General features: G+C 45.4%; 2 protein-coding genes and 1 non-coding gene across 9 annotated transcripts in view; 2 read left to right on the top strand and 1 right to left on the bottom strand.

The window, feature by feature from the left end:
• LOC115607398 (exocyst complex component 3-like protein 2) overlaps positions 1-9,440 on the bottom strand; it is a 41,566-nt gene extending 32,126 nt beyond the window's left edge. For 2 of the 5 annotated variants that reach the window (XM_030484656.1, XM_030484654.1), the window contains exon 1: positions 5,169-7,072. In XM_030484656.1, the coding sequence (XP_030340516.1) occupies position 5,169 (1 nt within the window). In that variant the 5' untranslated portion in view covers positions 5,170-7,072. Of the gene's footprint in view, positions 1-5,168; positions 7,073-9,369 lie in introns of those variants that run through there. The other 3 variants (XM_030484649.1, XM_030484657.1, XM_030484653.1) reach the window with 2 other exon arrangements.
• Positions 1,699-24,975, top strand: EIF5 (eukaryotic translation initiation factor 5). Of its 3 annotated transcripts, none has more exons than XM_030484658.1 (12): positions 17,314-17,543; positions 17,714-17,906; positions 19,971-20,250; positions 20,513-20,594; positions 20,820-20,992; positions 21,271-21,382; positions 22,067-22,206; positions 22,666-22,824; positions 23,028-23,189; positions 23,466-23,630; positions 23,900-24,034; positions 24,576-24,975. In XM_030484658.1, the coding sequence occupies exons 3-12, from the start codon at positions 20,179-20,181 to the stop codon at positions 24,666-24,668; spliced, it is 1,293 nt and encodes a 430-aa protein (XP_030340518.1). In that variant the 5' UTR covers positions 17,314-17,543; positions 17,714-17,906; positions 19,971-20,178; the 3' UTR covers positions 24,669-24,975. The 3 variants fall into 3 exon arrangements, with proteins under 3 accessions (XP_030340520.1, XP_030340518.1, XP_030340519.1); XM_030484659.1 differs by having other exon boundaries at positions 17,525-17,543; positions 17,672-17,906; XM_030484660.1 differs by lacking the exons at positions 17,314-17,543; positions 17,714-17,906; positions 19,971-20,250; positions 20,513-20,594 and adding exons at positions 1,699-1,704; positions 16,763-16,765 and having other exon boundaries at positions 20,775-20,992.
• On the top strand, positions 21,745-21,868 carry LOC115607773. Its single transcript, XR_003991339.1, has one exon. It is a non-coding gene; the product is annotated as a small nucleolar RNA SNORA28 (small nucleolar RNA).
• Positions 24,976-25,443: the final 468 nt, after the last annotated feature.

Below are 25,443 nucleotides of genomic sequence, written 5' to 3'. Positions count from 1 at the left end.
CCAAATCTGCACAAAGCACTCCCCAATATGCTTCTGTTCCCATTTCAGGGCCTGGAAAGGACTGTAGCCCTCATTTCAGCACACACAGCAGGCCAGGAAGCCAGTCTCCATGGGGAGGCTGAGATGTGCCAAAGCCACGGAGGACATGACCACACAACAGGGTGGCCAGCTTGCTGCTCCAGGGCCACCCGTAGCTTTCCAGCAGCTCAGAGGCAGCTCCTGCCCCTGGGCTGCCAGCAGCAAGGCTGTGCTGGATCGCAAACTGCCAGTTCACATCATGCCAAGAGGAAATGAGCCGGCGAGGTCTGCTGAGCCCTACACTGCCAGGTCGCAATGGGATCCAACTGCAGACACAGTGCACATCCATCACCCCTGAGACACAAAGGAGGCCTTGACAAGGCAATGCCATGTCCTGCTGGTGAACCACACAGGACACTTCTCCATCTGCCAGTTCTTCAAGAGATGGGAACTGCATCCTGTGGCACTCAGTAATGCATTTATGGTGGTATGTGGCTCAGAGGGACTGAAAGGCTGGTCAGCCCTGGAGTAAGGACCTACAAGTCCTTTTCTTCCTGCCTCTGCTACTGATCCATTTTGTCTACAATCATATTCCTCATCTCCTCAAGATCCCAGCAGGCCTCTTCATAAGCCAGGCCCAGTAATCTTTCATATTAACCAATAATATTCACCAGACCAGCGATCAGAAGACCCTGAGTGTGTCCATTGCTGTGAGGGAATGCTACCTTGATGCTAGCCCTTGATGGCTGCTGTCACCGTTGTCACTGACGCTGAGCTGCCCACAGGGAGCAGCTCCAGGCAAGCACTTGAGCAACATCCTCTTGGGTGGACTGAGAAGGAACTGGCAAGCAGGGGCTAGTGCAAGACACTCTTTGTATCCCCAAAGGTAAAGCTCCCACCCAGAGCTATGCTGGAGTGCTGGCCACTAGGGACAAACACAGGAGCACTGTCCGAGCCCCTGGGGTGGGCAGGAGCTGGGCAGTCAATACCAAAACATTTTGATCTGCATCACAGATGGAGCCAGAAAGCTAAATTCACATACATAAACTGAGGTCCTCTGACCACAGAGATATTTCACCCTTTCTCCAGACATGGACTAAGTCTACAGAAGAGACTTCTGCTCACGCAGACCCTCACTGACTGCACCACACAGGCGCAACCCACATGTCCAGCCCAACCAGAAGGCAAGTGACTGCTGAGGCCATGCTGCCAGAGAGCACCCCCCCTTCTCCTCTTCTCTAAAACCTCCAGAGGGGCCACCGAGAGGAGAATATGAGATCTAAATAACCACCTCTCAATTCAGATCTGGTTCAGCAGATGCAAATACCAGATCACGCAGTTGGGTTTTCCTCACCAACTTATTTTTCGCATGTGGGCAACATGCAAACTAGGTCAGTATTATTCCTACCGAACACTCGCTCTGGGTGTTATTTTTAGAAAACCATGTGATTGTCTGACTTTTATTTATGAGAGCACAGAAAGATCCACTGTATATTTTCCTGTCTGTCTTGTTTGGGGTGGTTTGTTTTTTTAGGTTTTTGGGTGGGTGACTGAGATCTCAGGCCTCTTTTTAAAAGGCAAAGTCAGACTCAATCAAGAGACCTTGCAGGTTGCATGCCTTGGCAGTCAACAAAACAAACCACATGCAGCAGTGAGCAAACCAAACCACACAGGAGCACAGAGAGGGTATGAAAAGCAAGACAGTGACCTGGTAACAAAGGACAAGGATATGGGGCAGAAAAGATGTGAGGAGAGTATGAGAGGTGGGGAATTAAGCAGAGTTTGAAGGATGATAGAAAACACTGCATGTATTTCTTCAGAACTCCCGAAAGAGTAAAACCAAAGTCTTGGCAAAAGTCCGCAGGAGAGCCAAGTTCAGCAACAGAAATCTTCCACCGAGATTCAAGTTTATTTTCTGAGACCTCTTCTTCCCTTCTTGCCACAAACAAAACAACTTGAGGCAACAAAATCCTGTACTAGCTTTTCATCCAGCAGGTTAGAGGTCACAACCCTGATGGATAGCCATCAGACAACCAAGCCAGGATGGATCCCCTCAAAGAGAAAAGGGCCCCTATGGCTGGAACCTAGCAGGGACCCTCCGTGTACAGGTCTTTACCTGCCTAGTTTTCATCTGGCCTGTCTGGAGAACCCGGAGACTTTGCCAAGTGTGTGAGTTAACAGGTGATTCAAGTTCTGGGGATGTGAATACTTTTACTAACTTTGCATGGCCATTGCGAAGAAGTGTACATCTCTGCTGATAATCCAGACTGCTTTTATAAACAGACAAAAAAGACACAGGCATAGGCAGTGCCCTTCCTTTCAAGCAGAAGCAGACATCGAAAACAGGCCAGTCAAACAGCATACCAGCACTGCCTAATTCTCTCCATCAACAACAGAAGAAATTCAGAGTGAGTAGCTCAGATGCCGATGTATGTATTTCAGAGCAGATGAACCGCAGGTTAAATTTCCAAAAATTAACCACCACAAAAAATGCCAGAAACTAGTCTCCAGGCCCACAGGTCTTCTGACTTTCCACTCACATGAAACAATTCACATGTATATGATCTGCAGGGTCAGCTGGATGGCTAATGAGCCACTTTATGGGCTGCACATCTGACAAGGGCCCCAGTTGCTGGGGCAAGTCACCTCGGCAGGAGGGAAGCCCTGTGTGGAAATCCTGCATGCCCACCTCCCAGGACACCACCACTAGCCCAGGGCTTCTGCACAGCTGGGAGGCACTGCTGGCTCTTGGCTTCAAAACTGGCTGCTTCGCAAGCAACATCAGATCTTGCAGATCTGGTGGATGAGAGATGGGCAACAGAGAGGATGAGAGCACGGGCACATGCTGGTCCTGCGACAGGGGAAAGGAAAGGGGTTGAGCTGGCTGGGAGGGTCTGGTGCTCACTGACACCCTTCCTGCCTCTGCCCAGGAAATGCTAACCCAGGAACTAGGGCCTTTTGAGGTTCCAATTGCCTCCCTGGCAATCCACCAACACGCTGCATACACTCAAATTCAGAAAAGCTGTTTTCATCTGTTGTTTGTAATTGATCTCAAGCCCTGAAGCTCCCATCCCAGGCAGCCCTCCTCCCTGAGTTAACTGCTTGTACCACCTAGAAAAAGGTGGTAAAAAGAAAAAAGAAAAAAGAACTAAAAAGAAAAGAAACTAAAAAAGAAAAAAAGAACTTCTAAAGAAACAACATAGGCAGAGACAGAGACAACAGGACCAGAGCCAACTCAGCTTCCAAACTACAAACAGCGTTTCTTTCTCCAGCAAAGACCATGCTGCCACAGAGCATTAGGAATGCACTGTAGGTAACGCTACACAAACTACGGCCTCCACGCACCACAGGCAACTGCAGACCTTCCTGCAAACAGAAACAGCACAAATGAATGGGGAAGGGGTAGGCCCTCTTCCAGGTGGCACAGCATGGGAACTAAGCTCTGTGCTTCAGGGGCGGTGAGTGAGAATTATACGCAGGGATGCTCAGGGGTGTTTTAGGAACATGGGAAGCATCCTGCAAACTTGCTGGCATGGCCTGAGAGTTAGCCATGCATCACTGTGCGGTCATCTAATGCTGCAGTGCCACATGATTTTAACATTGCTTCTAGGAAAACCAGCATTTGAGATAAACATCATGAAGACAACTTCTTATAACCCCAACTTTCCATTTTTTCCCCATTCCTCACAAGACTCTCACATGGGTCACTTCTGCTACCTATCACCTGCAATACATTATATGTGATGTTGCACTGTATTTTCTGTAAATATACTTTTTTTGGACCAATTCATATAAAAACAAAACGTACTTTATCAGTCACTGAGACATGCGTTCTTTATCTTATTGTTAAAACCAGCAAGTTAATGCTGCCTTAAAAAAGAACCAAAGGCAGCAATTATTCACCACACTCATTAGTAGCAAAAATTGGTTTCCAGCCATTTCAGTCACCCTCCCGAAATTACACAGTTAGTTCTCGGTGCCAGATTCCCATTTATCTCAAGAGCCTTTTGTAAGAACAACAAACAACATCTTCTTCATTTATCAGGCTTCCCATAAGAGGAAGAACTCAGGTTACAAAGGAAGGGCCACATAATCATGCCCTACTAGCTCAAGGGACATGGGACTTTCACAAGTCCCTTAGAAATTTCAGTATACGCAACACCTGGGAGAGTTATGAAAGGCCCAAGGAAAACAGTCTGATCTCGGTAACAGAAGAACTACTAATGAGTGCACAACAACAGGCACAAGCAGGCAGGCAAATAAAAAGCAGAAGGAGAAGTGTAATGAGAGCCAGGTTATCAGCTGTCCCGTAACAAGAGAGCGGGCGCGGTCTGCTCTGTTGCCCACCAGCTCCATGCTCTGTGTCACTGAAGCTCACGGAGCCACCCCAGAAGCTGAAGCTGTTGCAGAGGTAAGAAATGCAACTCCCCTGTTTCTGCTAACCAGAACACACGACTCCTCTCCTCCTCTATCTGAAGTGATGTTCCCCTCACTGCTGTTTCCTCACAGGCAACATGCATGCGTCATTCCAGTGCAAAGCTGCTGTGAGAGATTCAGGGTCACAACAGCCAGGCACACACACGACAGTCCTGAATTCCCTCACTCTTTAAACATCCCTTGTTAGATTTTTATTCTTTACACGCATGAAGACTTTGTGTCTTTTTCAGGGAGGGTAATGTTTTATTTATGATGGCCTGCTAGCACCATGAATTTTATATGACAGAAGATCCATTCTACAACATTCTTAAACCTCTCCATTAGTCAGCAGTGCCCTGATCCATCAGCCAGGAGATGTGGCATCTCCCACCGGGAGCCCTGGCATGGGGGCTGGCTCAAGTTGTTCAGAAGTGTATCAGTTCTCTCTACTGACCACCACTGAAAACACAGCCTGCCCTGAAGCATCATCACCTTAGAGACTGCCCCGGGAGACAGATCTGCTGCATCAGCTCCCCCTCCCAAGACTTCCCACAGAATTCCCCCCTACACAGGCTGTTTGGAGATACACAGACGAGCAGAGGGTGGGCAGGTCCAGCAGAGCATCCTATCTCCTGCAAGGCCTCTGGAGGTTGGAGATAAGCAAACACAGGCAAGAGCAATGCTAAGGGCATAGATCTATAAGCAAAACAAGCCAGGCAGCAGATCAGACATACTTTGCCACGATTTTGAGTCTAGTGCAAGACTCCGTTGATGTCTGTGGAGCTATGCCTGGTAATAAGTGTTCAGAAAGGCCAGCTTTTACAGTAAATCAGCCATATACAACTCTCAATTAGCTACAGAAGTTTAGCTAGGTTGGGGATTACCTGGACACTTCCTCCCCACAGCAACCATGGCTACATGACCATGCCACTTGCACACATAACACAGGGCACACCAGCTTGGACCCCAGAAGGTTAGAGCTGTCCCTGCTCAACACAGAAACTGGCAGGCTTATTACAAACCTTTCACAGGTGGAAGACCCAAGTATGTTCTTATCCCCTAACTAACATATAGCTTGGACTAGCCAGGATCTGGTTTTATCTAGGTTACCCATCCCACATTGTCTGCAATGGCTGAAAGCTGACAATATCTAAGCGAACCAGCCAACGCTGAAACAAGAACATGCTGCATAGCCTGCAAAAGCTGTCCCAAGTGTTAGGCAGCTGGTGTGCTGACATCGTTGCCTATGTGCTGAGTAATGATGTCTCACTGTTTCTTTGTGCTCCCTTACCATCTCTTTCCATCTGTTCTTCCTTGTCTTCCACTTGGATCGTATGCTGTTCATAGCAGGGCATTCTGTTAGCACCTAGCAGATAATCTGTGACAGGGCACCACAAAATCAGTCTGATTGATTTGTGTGAGAAATCAGTGAGTTAGAGTTGATGTTGTACAGGAATGTGTATATGTCATATGAATGGGTTAAGCATGGTGTGTCTGGATGGGAAACGTGACTCAGAAGTGTTACTAACGGTATTTTTTCTCATGTCCATAAACCTACGTAGGAAATGGAAGAAATGGAGTGGGTAGAAAAAGGCAGGAAGGCAAAAAGACAGCAGGCTGGTGGGCAAGCATCCTCAAATACAAATGCACTAAATTACAGGTACACAGATCAGACGCTGAGAAGACTGAGCATTTGCAACTCCTACACACACTCCCATTTCTTCTTTTATAGCTATTAACTTTGCATGCTTTTCCATTTTGTTTTTGCTTCATCTTTCACATAGATAGACCAAGACTTGGATCTTATCTTCATGACTTACTGGCATATCACGTGCACACACAGCTACACCCACAGGTTGAGGCATCTCTTTTGCTGCCTTCTGTACACGATGATAGTGCAACTATGCTGGTCACCAGGACAACAGTCACAGCCTGTCAAACTGATAAGAAGTTGGTCAGCTGGGTTCATGCTCTGAGAGAGAGAAGACTGAGGCAATAAATGTAATACACAGCAGTGAACTGCAAATGGCATTTGGTTTTCCCCTTAGGGAGTTGGAATGAGAACAAACATGAAAGCAACAAAGAAAGAAGAGGGTCTGAAGAGGCTTGCTGTTTAACTTTTAAAGCTCCACAGTTAATGGGAAATTGAAAACATTCAAATAAGACACAGGGCTGGAGCTCAGACATGGGGCTTATCTCAGCCCTCCTGTGCAAAGGGTGCAGTTTTGAGCCCACATAGTCCCAAATTTCCAAAAGTGACCAAAGCTACTGTCATGCCAATGGGCTCAGAGGTTGTCTCTGCTGGACACCAAAGCAGGAGCAACTAAAAGAAATAAGCATTATATTCTAGACATTCTTTGCTGCTAGAATTGCCTCTCCCTAGCAGCAGCCAGGACTACCCCATGCCAGCACCCAAGGTGTCTCCTGGCTAGATCCTCCCTGCTACAGGAGGAGGAAGCTACCTCTTCCAACAAAACAGCCCCACCAAACAGCACTGAACCAAATCCAGAACTGGGGCATGCCATTCAAGAAAACTATTTTGCCAAACAGGCGTGTGGTAAATATGGAGGTCAAGCTGTAAATCCAATCTTTTCAATGCTGCCAAAGTTCAGTGAAACACAGAACTGATATCTCTCATGTTCAGCCTTATGACTTCAAGGCCCACAGTCCACAGACCATTTCGCCAGTGCAGAAGTAGATATGAAAGACAGTCTGAAAAGAAAACCAGTCGTAACTGGAAGTCAAGTCCATTTTATCACGTTATCTATAGCCTATGGCAGGGGGGATGTTATAGACTGAATTTATCAAAGTGGTAAAGCCTTGTCAGAACAAGAAAGAATTGTGCATATGCAAGTGAAGTCCAAGAACTCTGACAAGGGCATTCCTTGTAAAACTGTATCCCTGTCTCTTTAAGGGATACTCACAGACACAGCAGGGCTTCTGCCAGAGCAAAGCTTGCATTAGCTAGGTTCAAAATGAGGTCTGGAAATGCAGGTCACACTGGTCAAGCTCTAATCTAAACGGGAACAAGGGAGCAATACAAATGTTGTCATGCTGTATGACATGGGATCAGGCAGACAGGCCAGCCAGTGCTGAAGGAGTAGGTGATAGTTAAAGGTCTCCTCCCTACCTCTGCTCCCCAGTCCTCCCTAGACACAGAGGAAGAACTTCAGCCTCCTTTTTTCTGTCTCCCAGATGTGATTCAGCAGTGAATTCTCTTGTTAGAAAGGCGCTTCAGCGCTCAGCTACTCTTCTCTACCCCCTAGCCTGCACATTAGGGAAAAGGCAACTGCATAGCCAGATGCACAAACATCTCTGCTTGGCTGGGGCTGATATAGATACAATGGTCCAACACATTCAAGGCCTTTCTGAGCACAACAAAGCAACGTCACAAAACAGAAAAATGTTGTCAAGGCCATATAGGTGGGTTCCTTGCATTTGTTCTGCATCTCAGTCACAACAGGCAGGCATAATGCAGGGAGACAAAGAGGCCTTTCTTGGTAAGCAGTGTGGCATTGCACTTCTGGGTCACCTCAGGCGGCTGTCTGTCTGCCCAGTCCCCTTTCCCCTGTTTTGAGTGTAGCTACATCCTTTCTGTATCAAGATGTGGATACTTAATGCACGCTCACCTTTGCCCTCAGCTACAAGCTGTTTCTGCTTAGCTAATGCTTTTCTTGGCAAGCTCAGCCAGGCAAGCCAGAGTTCAGTCTGCACCCTGATCAGCTGAAGCACAGATGACTGGCTCTGGCAAATGCTGCAGAGATATGGCCAAAATGAACTGAAGTCACTTAAATGGAGCTGCAAATTGCTCTGTGTTGGTACTTGGCCAGCTTGATTCCAGCCCATGACTGGGCATCCTGCCACAGCCAAAGGACAAATAAAATAAATAAACCAGGTGTTTCTTCTAAGCACATATTATGAAGAGATTTTCAAAGCAGGATTTAAGAACACAATCCTGCCTGTCCTCAGTGCCTTAGCATGGTCTGTGCACAATGACAGACCCTCTAAAAAGCTTTAAACACCTTTAGTGTAAGTAGGTAAGAGCAAGAGTGAAGACATACGGGGCTTTTCACAGTTCTGGCACAGCTCTCCCATGCAAGTGATGCATGCCAAGCTTTCAAAAGTGGTCAGAGAAAATGGCTAAAGCTTAGCTGGTCCTGAGTAAAGGCTTAAGAATTTTACTTCATTTTATCTAATAATTTTATTTATTCATTGGGAAGCAGCCATTAGTCAGTGCTCCATGAAAGAAACTGCCATGGGAAACCCATGACTAATAACTCCCCTTTGATTCACTCATTCTCATTAGCAGGTTTTTGGAAGAATATGTTTGGAAAAATATGTTGCACAGCCTCTTGTGCAACAGCCCTGTGCAGAGTCCACAGATGTAGGGAGACAAACCTCTCCAACACTGACCATGTCTTCGAAAGATCTCCCAGCAGAAATACATAGGTTGGAATCACGATGCCAAACACAACCCTGTTTGCAGACCTGGAGCACGGTAAGTAAACAGGCAAAACCAGCCAAATCTGCCACAACATGAAGGAAGTTACGGAACTGCCTCTTTAAGACCTTTGCTAGGGAAAGAAGAGACATTACTGAGCGGTTTACTCCATAGCAGGGGATAAGGAGGTTTGTGCTGACTCTCAAGCAACCCAGCTAGCAGGCTGTGACTTGGCAGCCCACCGCTGCTTTGCCCACTTCCCTGCTGCTCCAGGGATTGAGTAAGCTGTGAGTGATCTGCCTGCACACGTCACAGCATACGCCTCCCCGTGCACCAGAATTAGCGCGCTGCTGGACAAGGTGCGGGGCCAAGTTGTTCACCCTCCTGCCCACCCAAACGTTTTGCAGGGTGCAGAACACAGTAGCTCAGGACTTTCTGCAGAGGAAGCAATGGGACACCCTCACATCTGCGAGGGGAGACATTTCAGGCTGCATCTGTATGACTCAGCTATTCACCACAAGTCTCTCTGGGAGCAGCAGTGGCGCTGAGATTCCCAAATCGTTACTTGTAAAATGAAAAGAAGTTTTATCAAACATGTACTAGTAAACATCTTCCAGAGCACGCAGACTCACACAGAGACTTACCCTCGCAGCAGATAGACTAAACTATCAAAACCCCTTGTTGCAGCACTCCTTGTCTTAGTGCACCAGCAAAAAAAAAAAAGCAGGGAAAACAAGTCCCTTCTTTAGCCACAGTAGCTGCTACTAATTAAAAGAACTGGATATCTACAAATTAAAACCAACCATTTATAAGCATACATCTTTGAAGACAAAAGTATTATATCCATATGGCATCATCAGGGATAAGTGCACAAAGGTACTACCAAGAAAGACATCCCAGAAGTAAAGTCTCCAAGTTAAACTGGCACATTATCCACTGGTGTAAAATGGTGCATCTCCATGGACTTGAATGAGCTCCCAAGCATTTGCTTACGACTTTCGAGATCCCACCTGCATGCACACGCTCTCCCTAATTTCATCTAGAACAGAGAATTCATCCATCACCTAGTCATCCATTAATCTGTCCACTGTGTAAACAATCAGAAATAAGAGGACCTGTGTATTTATTACACATTCCTGAATAAGTCATGCCCAATATCTAGGACAAACAATATACTAAACCCTAAAGAACCCTTTGAAAGTTTTTTGCCTGCTGGAGACAACAGTGAAAGAGTAACATGATAGAAAGGGAACAGTAAATCATTCATGAGAATGGTTAAAAACAAACTGTGGGGAGGTACAGCAAAACAACACTGAAAACAGCCAGTGTAACTCTTCTCGAGTATCTCGTCTTTCAGAGGCTGGTGTGGTTGTGAGCAGCTTTAAAAGTCCTACTTTGTGAACTTTAGTGCAGAGAAGACATACCACATACAAAATCCATGGAGAACTGCACAGCCGTAAGTTACAGCTTATTCAGATGCCCCATGTCTACATCAGGCACTGAAGCAAAAATGTTACTGTGCTTAAAAGTATTTGTGCAAATAAGGCTTAACTTAACAAAAAGGCATGTTAAGGACATGAGTGAAGTCAGTATAAATTAGACTCCCAAGGGCCGAATAATGCTTTATACCAGTCATCTCACTTAAATGCACACAATGACTTTGGAATCCTAAAATCAAGTTCTGAAAGACTCACATTGTCAAAATGTTCACAGCTACCACCTAATGTAATCCAGTGGTTGGTACCATAGTTTCCTAGATGAGTGTCATAGCCACAAATCATGTTATTAGCATTTATTTTAGATCCCTTCAACTCTGTGAAAATGCCTGTTTCAGGAAAGCTTGTTTCCCAAAACTATCTCAGGTAAAAGGCTCAAAACCAATCAATGCAGACAAGATTTGTTCTTAAAGATCCTTGCACTTCAAGGCAAAATTCAGCCTCCATTATGCATTTGAGCATTCACTGACCCAACTGTGTATCTTAAGGCCTTTCAAACACTGATTTTAAAAGCAGTTCAAGGTGGTACTATCCTTGTGAGAAATTTCTGCCTTCAGTGTGTCTCCTGGGTTGATCTCAAAAAGAAAAAATCTACATTATAAAACCATGCTAGGCTACAGTCAACACTATGTTTGACCTGGATTCACATTTGAGGGTATTTTTAGCCTTGTTTCTTAAACAAGCAAGATTCATGCGATCGTGGTGTATGTATCTATGTGTATGTATGCACCTGCCTGTCTCTTCAGCCCCATCTACCTGTTCCTGAACCGCCTGGATAATTCCAAATACACTGACTGACAGGTACATGAGGCATGGGTAGATGGGTAGAGTGAGTCACTATTAGTGCTTTGAGTCAGCTCTTATTAGCCATGACAGAACCCCCATAGGCCAAAACCACACTTAACTGATTACACCACTCTTGGAAACCATGCGTGTTATCAGCTATTTTAATATTGCTACTAGTCTATGTAACATGCTAAGCATACTTAACACTTGGCATGTGCAAACCATAGAACAAAGTTTCTGCCTCTATTTTCTTATTTTAAGTACCACTCTTTTTTTTTTTTTTTTTTCTGTTTGGCAAATAATTTGCTTTAGTAACATAAATATTTGAGCTGCAAACCACCAGAGCATTCAAAGACTTTGGCACTGCACTTCTGTCATGTATTATTTGCTTCATTACAAAAGGTAATCCCTGTATTTTTATTGAGGCCTGCACCAGCTGTACTCAAGCTCAAGGCAGAACATATGAAACAAGCAGCAAATTATGAATTACAACATACAAATTCACATTATCCACTACAAAACCTATAGTGCCCTGCAAAATACCTTTAGTGTTTCAAGAGAGGCAACTCTGTAGCGGGTATAAAATCAGACTTTGGAAACAAAACTTTTCCTGCTGTATGTGTAGCTGTCTGTTTCTAAATGTATGGTTCTGCCCTCCAGGACAAGCAGCACCTTCGAAGGTTTCGTTCTGGAGAATATGAAGATCTTCCTTTGACTTCAAAACAGACTTTTCCTTTGCTTTCAGCACAAGCATCAGGGATACCTTTTCATCTACTAGAGCTGCCAGCAGAAGCACAAATGTAATCCCTAGCTGGGCCTCAGTACTGCCTCCAGACCCCAGCTCTCACAGCAATGCTCTCATATTATTCTAAAGCAAAGAAACTCCTCCATACTAAAATGAGCACGACAGAAGAGCAAAACATGCTGTAACCAGCAGTGCGGGCACCTAGAAACCAGCTCTGCAGCCACACTGGTTCTGCCCACAGGAGAAGGACTTTGAGAGCATTTAAGATCTCCAAGGTCTCCCTAGCCTTGGTGGAGGTTCTGGAGACAGGCTTTCAAAACCAGGGGCTACCACACCTTCCTCTTAGGAAAAGTAGAAAGCCAATAGGTAACTAAGCACTCATTTCTACCTTTTTTACTACTTAGAGTTAACATCTGCTGGGAAATCAATACTGATACTCACAGCATTATCAGAGGCCAAAGAAAATGGATGAGAGAGAACATACGTATACGTGAAGGTGCTGGAAAAGCACATGATAGCTGCTGAGGACCTGAGCAATTTTTTTAATGAAATGGAAATCAAAGCTTAAGTCACTAAAACGATACTGGAAAAGAGATTTAACTTAAGGCACAAGCAGACAGATTTTGATGTCTGAAGCCTGGCTGTGACAAGTAGCAGGGAAATGTAAATGCAGTGGTTGCTAATGGGCATAATGAACAGGCAGGCAGCTTTGACAGCATGTTCTCAGCTGGAAGCTATATGCTCCAGGGACTCCTTATCTTCTACATCCACTTCTTTCAGCAGCCATACAAATGTAGCAGGCAGATTCGCCAACCACAAGCATGCAACTGCTGGATAATGCTAGTGGTTGCCAGTTAGGCCCAAAGCCAAAACTGCTACCTGGACAAACTGAGGAAACCTGGCTTCTTCAATTCCTGCCACCAACACTTCCACATACTGCTGAGACACACAGAGAAAAGACAGCTCTCCAAGCTGGGGGCATCCCTCTTTCACAGGGGATGTGAAATGTGGTCCAAACTGTGATGTGCTGACTTAGCCTCCCGACTGAACTTCCACCCCATCTGCACTCTTCATTTGTTTCTGTGAGTTTGCCTTGTTTATGTGCCTCTTTAATCACAGACAGCTTGGTTTTATTTGCTCAAAAGGATGTTTTGTCTTTTCATCCAAACAACAACTGCCTGCAAAACTCCCAACAGACTCCTCCCACAAAGAACCAGCCAAGCACAATGCCAAATGTAAAGGTACACTATTGAAAAATTACCAGCACAGAAAAATACACACAAAGCAAATCGATGCGTTCATGTTAAAAAAATAAACACCATGATGAAAATCCATGGTATACTAGCAGACACAGCGAGACCACTCAAATGGCCATTGAGTACATGCAGCCTGATAGCCCAAACACCACCTTTTCTAATGCACTGCTGAATATATGCACTGCTTAAAATTCAGCGATTCACACAACCTTTAGCCCTTCTCTCAGCCCATGTGGTCAGGCATTACTCAACTGCTCAGAAAGCTTGCTCGTCCTTCCAGATATACCAGTTGGTGTAAGAAAATATACATTACTCCTATGATTTGAAAAGGGTATTCCAGCAAACACACATCCAGAAGCTCCCACACTAAGCAGCACTAACTGGAAAGCCAGGCCCAGCACCCCCTCAGCACTGCTCCCCAACCCAGCCAGCCTCTACTCATCTCCCATACTGCATCCCAACAGGGAACCCTGGGATACAGAAAAAGCATCCTTTTCCCTTAGCATTTACAGCAATCAAACGCTAGTTTAGGTTCTGCAGAGAAAGCTGGTTGCTTCTCCTTGCTGAGGCGCCTCCCTTACATAGGCAGACACACACTGGAGAGCAGGAGGGAGGGTAGGAGGGAGCCTCACCTTGTCTACTAGGATGATAACAACAGATTTGGGGCAGGGCCTGCCTCGTGCTGCCAGCTGAACACTGAGCCCTTTCAGGGCACTCACACCCAAACAATAGCTGGGAGATTTTAGCATTTCTGCACAGTAATAGAAGCCACAAAAATAACTACCATAAATAATGCCCATATGTGTATCTAACATCATGCACTTGCTCTCCTTTTTTCCCTGTTTACTAACTCCTGAACTAATAATACTAGCCAACAAGAACCATAATGTTACAGAGCATGGAAAGTAAGGCATTTGACCAGGTGAGTCTCCCCAAAATGAATACTGGCAGACAGCAGTGAACGTGGAGTTCCTGAACAGCAAACCCAGAATTAACCTCTGCTCTTGCTACTGATCAGTGTCTAGTGTCAATCCTGATGGATTTTGGACTCATGCTTCCCAAAGGTCGCATACTCAAACTTGGCATGTAAATAATTAAGCTTTCTTTACACATTGCCAAGATAGCAAGAAGAAAGGCTATTGCTAGTCAGGGTTCGGTGCAACTGTCCATGACCTTGGCCCTCCTTCTACCTTCTTAAATTACTGAAATTACAGCCAAAGCGTGAAGATGGCACAATGAGAATCAGTTACTCAGATGCTAAAGGTCCCTGCCTGCACCGGACAAAACAACAGCTCTGAACCAGGCACTGGGAGATAACATGTACAGCTTACAGCAGAGAAAAAACATTCTTCAAGGGCAAGGTTATCAAGTGGGTATTGAAATAGGGTCATGTTTATAGTCAACCACATCACTAATAGACAACAAGCTTGCTGAAGAATAAATCACAGACAGGACACAAAGTTGTCTATCAGAGAATATAAACACACGTAACTACAATGCCCAGTTTTGAAGATTTACATCTTAAATATAGACATATATTAAGACTTTCAATAAAATTCTTGTTCTCCTGCATTATCACAGGCATTGACTCTTTGTTATTTTTAATAAAAACTGACCAAGGCAACATAGAACAAACTTGAATTGTTCAAGGCTGAACTAATGATAATAAAGTATTCCTGTGATAAGGAAACGTGCCCTAAGGTCCACCGGGGAAAACTTCCTATTCTCAGACACGAAACCACTTCCAAAATGTGACTTGCTAATGCCATTCAAAATGCCTTAACTACAAAAGTATATCTAAAACCTGCTTAGCTCTTACCAATGAAATGCAAAGCACACAAGCAGTCTGTATTTTGAAGGTCACACAAACAATGTGAACGATGAACTTCAGGATTTGTGAAACCATGACATTTTAAAGTGGGAGGAGAGGAAATATTTTTCTGCCTTGTCCAAGCCACAAAACACTAAAATGAACAAACTATAAATATTAAGAATTAGTGAAACTATTTGGGATCCAACATTTAATATTAACTATTCTGGTGAGAAAAAATCAACAAATAGGCACCAAGAAGACAATAATCCACGATTTTAGTTTGTTTTGTATAAACCAGGAAAATATCATACAATTTCATCTGGATGGGACCGGCTTTTTTGCAGAAGGAACACTACCTTAAAAGGTAACTCTTTAACTTAATGATGTCGATTTATATACTACATAAACTACATATACTATATAGTTACTCATTATGTCGAACAGCAGCAAATCCAGGGTCTCATTTCCCTTTTGCTGCTCAATAAAGTGCTGTTGGCAGCAGTATGCTTTAACACTTGTGATTTATTAACCTCATAGGTGCTGTAGCATGGAACTAAAGCCACAGAAGGCATTTAGCAAGCCATACATGCTGTGGATTTTCAGAGGAAAGGAGTTCCTGCGGTGCTTTTCTTGCCTCCCACATTTTTATGACTTTTTTCCCCTCATGGTAAATGCCAAAGCCTCACATATTTTGGAGAAGGGTCCTTATTTTGCCCTAACCCTCTTTCTCATGTTTTACAAAGCGTTGCCATGTATTTATGACAGAGACATTTAACATATACTGCAGAATTTTTAACTTTTTCAAATGCAGACAGTGGAGTCCAAGACAGAGTCACATGATGTTTTAGAGGATGGTGTCCTGGCCACAAAGACTTGCTGTTCCATAGGCTGGAAAGAGACTATAACTGGGGCAGCAGTCCTCACACAGGAGGGCCTTGTTAGACAGCACCGAGACGTGCACATTTACCTCTGGTTGCTCCAGCTGAGAGAACAAGATTTTTATTGTCACTTGTCACAGTAAGTGTTCATAATGATAGCTCAGCTTTTATGATTTCTAGAAAACCTCATTTATCAGTCACCTTCATATCTGAATGCAGTACTTTTGCATGTCACACCAGAAATGTTCAAGATGTACTTAAAGGTTCAAGAGGAGGGGTGCTTCCTTTGACCACATCACATTAACAAAGTCAGCCGGGAAACCTGTTTCAAAACTAACTTCAGGCAGGAAGAGATTTCAAATGTATGACATTATTTCATTTCACTACTAGTTTTCTCTTCCTTCCCTCTCTTTTCCTCTATACACCCACACAGCCATCAAGCTTTACATTATTCAGTAAGACACAGTGATAGGAATTGAGGAGTTCCTGTTGGGGAGTGCTTATAGGGGTAAGACAGTTGGCTCATCACTCAATTGATGAAGTCAGAAAAAGTTCTTTGCCACTTGAACAGTATTCGCACTCTAAAATGTCCAAAATACATAACTCCTGTGATACTGGAAGAGTTAAGACGGAATAAGATGGGAAAGAATAGAGCAAAGGGAAAAAAGGAGCAAATTTTTCTGCTTTTTAATTGAATGTAAATCCAAATATGTATTTCATCCAGGGTCCCAATTTAGCAAAAGAGGGCTGGCAACATGTTACATTAAGAATAGAGAGGATATACACATGGTGATTGCATCATCCTTCACACAGTAACCCAAGCACCCAGAGCTACCCGAAGCTGAGTCTTTATGAAACTAAATTTCCATTAATAGGCTCTTTTCTGCACCCTGAAATCAGGCTGTACAGGAAGAACGCAGCTTATTCACCAACGTAATTGATTTTAATTATTCTTAATGCAGTCGCTCCGATGTCCCGCATTCAGTCATTGCCGACCTCTTCCGAGGTGAAACCCACTCGGACTTGCATCCCTACAGCACTGCAGGCTCTGCCTCCATCAGGAGCGCGGCTTCCTACGCCTCGCCCCAGCCCCGGCCGGCCGCGGGCTGATGAGCTCCCCGGCTTACTCCGCGCCGCCTGCGTGCTGTAAGCGAGGCAGGGAGCGGGACTCGGGCCCGGCCCGCACGGGAGGGCCCCTCGAGACCGCGGGGCGCCCTGCTCGCCTCCCCAGGAAGGACAGCGGCCCTGCGGGGAAGCGGCGGGGCCCCGCCGTGCCGCAGGGGCGAAGCGGCGCTGACCGCAGTGGGGTCGGGCCGGCCGCAGGGATAGATGGAAGCGGAATGCGAACAGGTGAAGCGCGATACGAACTGCCCCGCACCCGGCCCCGGCCGCACTGACTCAGCCACCGCCGCCCCTCCCCCCGCCCCGCGCTCTCTCGCGAGACTCGGCCGCTGTAGACGCGATGTCCTTTGGGGCACTGCCGGGGGGAGGGCAGAGGGGGAGGGAGGCGAAGCCAGGGGCGTCCTGATTGATAGCGGTCGCCGCCAGTGGGTGGAGGGGACGGCGAGGCCTCAGCCAATAGTTTCGCCCCAAGGCGAGCAGTGAGTCAATGGTGGGGCTGGGGGGCGGGGCGCGCCGCTGGCTGATTGATCCCAGCTTTGGCGTTGTTCAGTCAGAGCGAGAACATTCTAGAGGTGAGTACGGGGCAGCCATTGCTGGGGTCCCATCAGCCGCCCCCTTCTGCCTGAGCTGCGCGCTGCCCGCAGCCTCTCCCTCCCCCCTTCCCTCTTATCCCCCCTCCTCCTCCTCCCTCTCCTCACAGGTGCCGCCACTAACGATGCCCCTGATTGTGTCTTGCCCGCAGATTGCCCGGCATTGCTGTCCCTGCTGATACCGCCCGCCTCAGGACGCCGGGACCCGGAGGCTGCGGCGTCCGCCTCCGCCTCCCTCTTCGTCTGGATATAAGCGCCCCAACGGCCTCGTTCTCCTCGCACACTCGGCTTCGTCGCAGCCCGGGGCGAGCAGCGTTGGGTTTATGTCTTTATTGGACGAAAACGGTAAGTATCGGCGCTGGGCTTAGGGCGGAGTAGGGTGGCTAGGATTGTGAGGAGGATTTGGGTGCTGGGAAAGGGGGGCCGGGTGGGTGCCTTAGGTTAGTCTGGGGCGTCGGGTTGTCGGTTAAACGGTGGCTGGTGGGAGAGACTGTTTGCAGCGAATGGTCCGGGACCTTGCTGGGAGGGGAAGAGAAAGTGGGGGGGGTGAAGCGAGAAATCTGAAAGCCCCAAAGTTTCAGTTGCACCCGTTGGCTGGATTTTTTTGTTGGGATTTTTTACATTTCTTTAAATTATTTTCCTCCTCCCGCCCGCCCCACCTCTCCCCCCCCCCCCCCCCGCCATGCGATGAGACAAGATGGCGGCGGCCGGGCCGCACCTCCCCGCGCTGTGGGCGGGCGGGGAGGGGGCGCGGGGGGGGCTGTGGCGCAGTTAGACGCGCGGCGCGGGGGGGGAAGGAGGGGTGCTGCTCTGCCAAGGGTTAGCCCCGGGGATTGGGGGGGGCAGCCGCGGAGCGTCCCCCTCTGCCGCTGGAGAGCGCATGTGTGGCTGGGGGTGACTTCCCCCAGCTCTTCCAGGGCTGACTCAGTGCTTAATTGCTGCATTTATGACTCATCACAGGGCAGAATGGGGCGGGGAAATGGTGCTTTGAAGCAAGGAGTCTGTCTGCTTTCCCGCTTTTTCCTCTGTGCGTAGCATATGGGGGGGTGGTGCTTGGGATGAGGTGTCCTAGGGACCAGGAGAGGGAGCTTTAGTCGACAACAGACAAAAGCTGTAATCTGGAAGGAGGGGAAACGGCATGTTCTTTCTGAAAGCTCATGCTTGGTCACCGAGATACCTGCTTCCTTCATGCTTATTGCAAGCACGTGGTCTGGTTATATGGTGGCTCTTTTTAGACATCTTGGGAAAGGAAACCTCGTGCTTGAAAGGAAGCTTGCAGTGTACTTTTTGCTGAGGAAGGGCAAAAATGCATCTGGACTAACGTAGAACACCAGGCACGTACAAATCTGCTTGCTTCTTGTGTACAAGAAGCTGTAAATCTGACCAGAGGCGCTTGGATCACGTGGTGCCAATAGATGTGCTCTTATGTGTAAATACCAAGAAGGCTGTTTTAATGTGTCAGCGCTTCTGTCATTAATGATAACACGATGATGTGTCAGAATAGCCATGCTGGGGTCAGAGTTGCCTGTGTAGTCAACCAGTTGTGGCTTAAGTGCTCTTGGATCTGATTATAGAGACACATGTTAATTTAAAAATGTGAATACTGCTTAAGGCAACTTTAATAATAGGATTCATTCTCCTTCCCCTTCCTCCCCCTCCTTCCTTTCCCTAAGAAATCAACTGGAAAAGCTGCTGCACTGCTCTGTACCTCTGCATTGCTAGGCTTTCTGCAGTGAGACAACTTATGTCAGACTTTATCAGGCTTATTGTTAAGTCAAAACTCAGCAGAAGCTGCTATGAGAATCCATGAGTGAGAGGGAGAATTACCTAATTTTCAACTCTTTTCCACTTTAAAAAAAAAAAAAAAAAAAAGCCATGTAAAAACTTTGTTGGGTTACAGATGCTGCTCCTTCATCTTACTGTATTTATCAACATTCTGATAGACTGGTTTATGTGATTCATGCTATGATGTGGAATTTGGAACAGTTTTCCAGATGTTTCTTGTGTTTTCCTTATGCCTTGCAGCCTGAAATGTATCACATGACCCTTTTGGTGCAAGAGCTGTTGGTCTCTGTAATAAACCAAGCAGTGTTCCTTTCCCTTCCTTATTGATTGCAGCACTCCTTCAGGAGTTAATTGTACAGAAAATAGTCTTTAGCTTTTCAGTGCTTTTTGAGTAGTAAGAAAGGAAAGGGTGGAAAGCTCTGTTGTAGGTGAGGACAAGTTCTTAGCAGTGTAATTCAAGGCTGCTGTTTTCAGTTCCACAAATTGAAGACAGCCATAGCATAAATAATGTATTTTTTCTCTCTAGTTTTCACCCTAAATGTAGTCCCTTACATAGCTCTCTAGCAATATCAGGTTGGTGCGTATTAAGGAAAACATTTCTTTTCTGTTTGTTAACACTTGCAGAGCTGTTGCGCAGCCACTGGTACCTGTATTGGGGAAACATAGCATACAAGCAAGAACCTTACAGCCTCAGTGGCGAAAATTTTTTCATGTCAGAGACCGAGAACTCTTGCAGTCGTTTATGTCATCCCGTCTTCTCCAGACAGAAGATACCAAAAAACTGCAATCAAAGATCTCTTCATCTTATTGATAAAGCTACTAATAAGGCAAAATGTCTGTCAACGTCAACCGCAGTGTTTCAGATCAGTTCTATCGCTACAAAATGCCCCGTCTGATTGCCAAGGTAACTCACTGTTAGTGGTAAGTAGGTAGTGTTTCACACTGTCCCTTGGTAGAGGAGAGGTAGGCGTGAGGTAATGATGATGTTCAGCCAGTCAGAGGGCAGCGAGGATGCTTGCTCCTTTCTGTCCAGACTAAGCATACATTAGCTCTGCTAAGAAGACACACTTCAAAGTAGTATTTCAATGTAGTGAATTGGGGCATAGGTGCTGGGTTTGGCTGCTGCAGTCACTTACAACACCTTTATTTTTTTTGTCCCCTTACAGGTGGAGGGCAAAGGAAATGGAATAAAGACTGTTATAGTCAACATGGTTGACGTTGCAAAGGCGCTTAATCGGCCTCCAACGTGTAAGTAGCTTGGAGTGACACCGCATATTTTTTTCATTCTTTATGTTTGAAGTGGCAGTGCTTGGTGGCTGTTAAAGCATTAATACCATTCTTCCACGACTCATAAGAAATAAATGTGGTCATCTCAGGATGAAATAATGAGCAGAAAGAAACTATGTACTTGATGTTTAAAAAGCACAGTGAAAATGGAAGGGCAGTGCTTGATTAACTATACTTTCTTTACAGATCCTACCAAATTTTTTGGTTGTGAGCTGGGAGCACAGACCCAGTTTGATGTTAAGAATGACCGTTACATTGTCAATGGATCTCATGAGGCGAATAAGCTGCAAGACATGTTGGATGGATTCATAAAAAAATTTGTTCTCTGTCCTGAGTGTGAGAATCCTGAAACTGATCTGGTGAGTGCTCTGTCTGTATTAGTGATAGCACTGTGGAAATGCTCTGTTAGATGTTTATGGAAGTGAAGTTGATAGCTGACTTGAGTATCTATGCCCCCTTTGTAAAAGTCTTACATTTATAGCAGTTCAAAACTTCCCAGCTAAATGGCTATTTCACATACTTCGTGTCACTTCCAACAGAGCGAGTTTAAAACCTCTGGTGTTGAAATCAGATTTAGGCTTTAAATCATAATTGTTCTGTAAGTGGTGTGTTAACTGGAAGATGTTCTTTCTTGCAGCATGTCAATCCTAAGAAACAAACTATAGGTAACTCTTGCAAAGCCTGTGGCTATCGAGGCATGCTTGACACAAACCATAAACTCTGCACGTTCATTCTCAAAAACCCACCTGGTAAGTGTGTATCCTTATTTGTTGGGGGTAAAGGGAACCTCTTCAGTGTGAGTGCTGCTAATGAAGCAAAAAACCAAATTGCTTATGTGTAATTCAAATCTAAAAATACCAGTATGCTCCTAGAGTATGTTTAGGTCAGGATGAAGTATCTATGCTCATAGTTTCAGCATGAGCAGTGTCTTCCCTTGTGATCCTGTAGCCTTCCCAAGTAGGAGTATTTGTGAGGAGTTGGGTTTGCCTATGCAGAACAGATCTGAGGAGGAGGAGAGCTAGTCAACAGGAGCACATGGCAGTTTTGCCTTAATGTCAGAGTTAAGTAGGAAGCAAAAGTGAATGCTTACTGCAATGTTCTTGAACTGTGCAAGCAACACTCTGTAGCAAGCATCTAGTTGCCTGCTGCAATTTAAGCTTGCTAGAATAGAAGAGTCTAACCTATTCCAGGGGTCTCTGCTATGTGAGGTCACCTGTTATATAGACTTAGACAACCTTATGTCTTGATGATAAACAAGACTCACTGAAACTGGGTTTCCCAGTAGACACACAGCTGCCCGGAGTGTATGTGGGTATGAGTACTATATATAACTTGCTGCTGAACTTACTTGGAGATTTGGTAGAGGTGTGGTAGTGCAGGGACTTGTTTGCTTTCTCTAATTCATAGAATAAAACATTAAAATTGACTTGCAGAAAGTGGCGACACTGGTACAGGAAAGAAAGAAAAGGAGAAGAAGAATAGAAAAGGCAAGGATAAAGAAAATGGCTCTGTGTCCAGCAATGAGACGCTTCCACCACCACCACCAGAGGAGATAACTCCTCCACAGGTTGTGGTAAGTAGGAGGGAAAGCAGGGAGATAAAGGTGTGTGGTGTCTTGCTCTGATATAGAACTTTGGTGCAATGCTGACTAGCAGGGAGCAGCACTCATCTAGAAGTTCTTATTGTATCCAGAACTTCGCTGCTGGAATAGAAGTATCTTTGTGTTTCCTCTGTAGCAGCTTTATCAACTTTTCAGAAACAACCTTTGTGCTGCTTGTCAAGTGAAAGCTGCATATCCTTTAACAATCCGGCTCCCTGAACAGGAGCATCTAATGAGTGTGTTAGATAATGGTAGAACTGCTTGAGGTAACCCTGCAGATGGCTACAAACTCATGTCTAGCTTCCATTTGAAAACTGTAGTGTAGCACTTTCCCTAGGAAAAAATAAATACTTGTTTAAAAATGCTCCTCAGCTATTACTAAGCTTGTTGTAATGTTATATGAATCTCATGGTTTGATAATTATTTTTTTAGGAGGAGGAGGATGATGATGACTGGGGTGAAGACACAACAGAAGAAGCCCAGAGGCGTAGAATGGATGAAATCAGTGACCATGCAAAGAACCTCACACTTAGTGAAGACCTGGAAAGAACAGTGGAGGAAAGAGTCAACATACTGTTCGATTTTGTGAAGGTGAATAGTCTTGCGTGGTTTACTTAGCGTAGCAGCACAGCTGTAGGTGCATAAGATGTTAGTAAGGAGACTGCAAGCAAGCTGCATAAGCTTCTACCAAAGTACTGGCTCCACCACTGATGAAGGAGGAAGCAGTGCAGTGGAGTATTGATGCAGAGCATTTAAAGCTACCTCAGTAGATTTAAAGTGTTCCTGTCTTGCAGAAAAAGAAGGAAGAAGGTGTCATTGATACTTCTGACAAAGACATTGTAGCAGAAGCAGAGAGACTGGATGTGAAGGCCATGGGCCCGCTGGTTCTCACTGAAGTCCTTTTTGACGAAAAGATTCGGGAACAGATAAGGAAATACAGGCGTCACTTCCTTCGTGTAAGCACTCCTTCCTTGTGCACCCAGGGTAACAGCTGTTGGGTTGAGGTTTTGGTAGCAGCAGCTTGGCTTGTCTGGATTATTTGGTACTGTAGGGACAAAGGTTTTTTGTAGTTGCTTAGTTCTAAGCCACCCCTTAAGCTGGGGAGAACTGCTGAGAGGGATAGCAGGGCTGCTGTAAATGTTATGTCGTTGAGATGAGCAGAAGCCACAGCTGTGACTGGAGAGGGGGGGGAAAAAGGCTAATGACATCACTTGTTTTTATTGTAATTCTAGTTCTGCCACAACAACAAGAAAGCTCAGAGGTACCTTCTCCATGGCTTTGAGTGTGTGGTAGCCATGCATCAGGCTCAGCTTATTTCTAAAATACCACATATTTTGAAGGAAATGTATGATGCAGATCTTCTGGAAGAAGAAGTCATCCTTGGCTGGGCAGAAAAGGTAAGGGGTAGTATCTCACATACTATACCAGCTAAATACCTGACTGTAGCATATTGCATCTGGTTTCTCCTTTATGTGTAATAGCTTGTGCAGATGTCTTCAAACAGCTAATCTGAGGTAAGTTATTGTCTGGGAGAAACCTTTTCAGAACTGGCTGCTCAAGGCAGTGGACTGAGTTTACAGTTCTAAGTTAGGCTCTTGCTGTATGTGGGTATGACCTGATGTAAATTCCTTCAGTCTTCAGGCAGAGCCTGTCCTCTGTCTTTCAGGCCTCAAAGAAATATGTTGCAAAGGAGCTTGCCAAAGAAATCCGTGTCAAAGCAGAACCATTTATTAAATGGCTAAAGGAAGCTGAAGAAGAATCTTCCGGTAATGAAGAAGAGGATGAAGATGAAAACATAGAGGTAGGAAAGGCTCGCTTACTGCAAACTGCTCCAAGGTTGCACTGCTCTCTTTTTGTCTTGTTCCTGGGCTTACTGCATGTTTAACTGAAAGAACGCCTTGTTTCTAATGCTTTGTCAGTGTTTGTTAGAACAGCTGATTAAGAACAAGTGACTGTCTTCCTCACAGTTCAGGCCCTGGTAACAGCTTTTAGCTGTGCTCCAGCTGATTGGGGCTGGGAGTTCTTTTTGTATGTAGGATGTTTTCTCCCAGTAGTACTTACTCTTGTTCCTGGGCATGAGATCCTGCTTCCTACAGATACACATGTATGCCTCTGCCTTCCAAAGACAGACTAGTTGTTGTTTTCAGCTTGCTTGAACTTGGGTTTCCTACACAGTATTCATTCTTGTGCTGGAAGGTGCTGTGCAGTGCATTTCGGAGTGTGTTAAACAGCTCATGGCAATAGACAGGAGGGCTGTTGTACAGGCGGGTGTTGCAGCTCCTCATGTTAAAATTAGTGCTCATGTCAGTACGTGCCGTAGTAAAAGTGTCTTGTCTCCACAGGTGGTGTACTCTACAACTGCCAGTGTACCTAAAGTTGAAACTGTGAAGCCTGCAAACAATAAAGATGACGATATTGATATTGATGCCATTTGAAGTGATGCAGCATAGCTTCCAGCATAGTAATGCAAACTTCTCTGCGTTTTCTGCCAGAAGTGTGACTTGTATGTTCACAAGCTGAAATGGCTTAACATCCTGCTACTCTTTGTACTCTAAAATGTATCTTTTTACTGTGACTGGTCATGTGTAACTAAGCCTAATACCAAGGAGTCAGCACGTCAGTGGACTGATCTAGTTTGCAACTGGCATGTTCTATTTTGTTTTTCTAACTTGTGTTGGACACATACTTGGAGCACATTTATACCGTTGTGGAAATAAAGGATTTGGTTTTGGTCAATCTTCATTTGTGACTCTGAACGCCCTTATTTCTCTTCCAAGTAAGTATTTGCACAACTTGGTGAGATGTGCAAAGTTGGGGGGGAAATGATAAACGTCAAGACAATCTCTTGAATGAGACAAAAAATAAAAATAGCCTTAGCTTGAGGCTGTTGCAAATGTTGAGATTTGAAACCTGGGCAAGAAGCAGGTGTTGGGTAATGTACAGAGCTACAAGGGCCAGCTCCTTAAACAGAAGCCAACTCTCTCTGGATTCTGATCTTTGCAGGGTTTGTTTTTGTTTGGGTTTTTTAACAAGGATTTCCACAGGTTTTTACTACATGAGTTGTTGGTTTTTTCTCTGAGGTTTTTGACAGTTCCTGTGGCAGCCTCATTTGGGGTGGGGAGGGGAAGGGCATGATCTGGTGCTTTGAGCACAAGAGTCCCTGAAGCTGACCTGCCGAACTCTGGAAGTGAGTCTTGTAGAACATAAATG

This window comes from Strigops habroptila, chromosome 4, assembly GCF_004027225.2.
Source record: "Strigops habroptila isolate Jane chromosome 4, bStrHab1.2.pri, whole genome shotgun sequence".
In the NCBI taxonomy this organism is placed as follows: domain Eukaryota; kingdom Metazoa; phylum Chordata; class Aves; order Psittaciformes; family Psittacidae; genus Strigops; species Strigops habroptila.
This window is presented reverse-complemented; position numbering and strand designations above follow the sequence as displayed.

What these genes read in the sequence shown, in the direction of transcription:
- EIF5 (XM_030484658.1), top strand. Translation starts at nt 20,179, where the DNA reads ATGTCTGTCAACGTCAACCGCAGTGTTTCAGATCAGTTCTATCGCTAC. An exon ending in AGAATCCTGAAACTGATCTG is followed by an intron (nt 20,993 to 21,270) that starts GTGAGTGCTCTG and finishes TCTTTCTTGCAG; the next exon opens with CATGTCAATCCTAAGAAACA. An exon ending in CATTCTCAAAAACCCACCTG is followed by an intron (nt 21,383 to 22,066) that starts GTAAGTGTGTAT and finishes ATTGACTTGCAG; the next exon opens with AAAGTGGCGACACTGGTACA.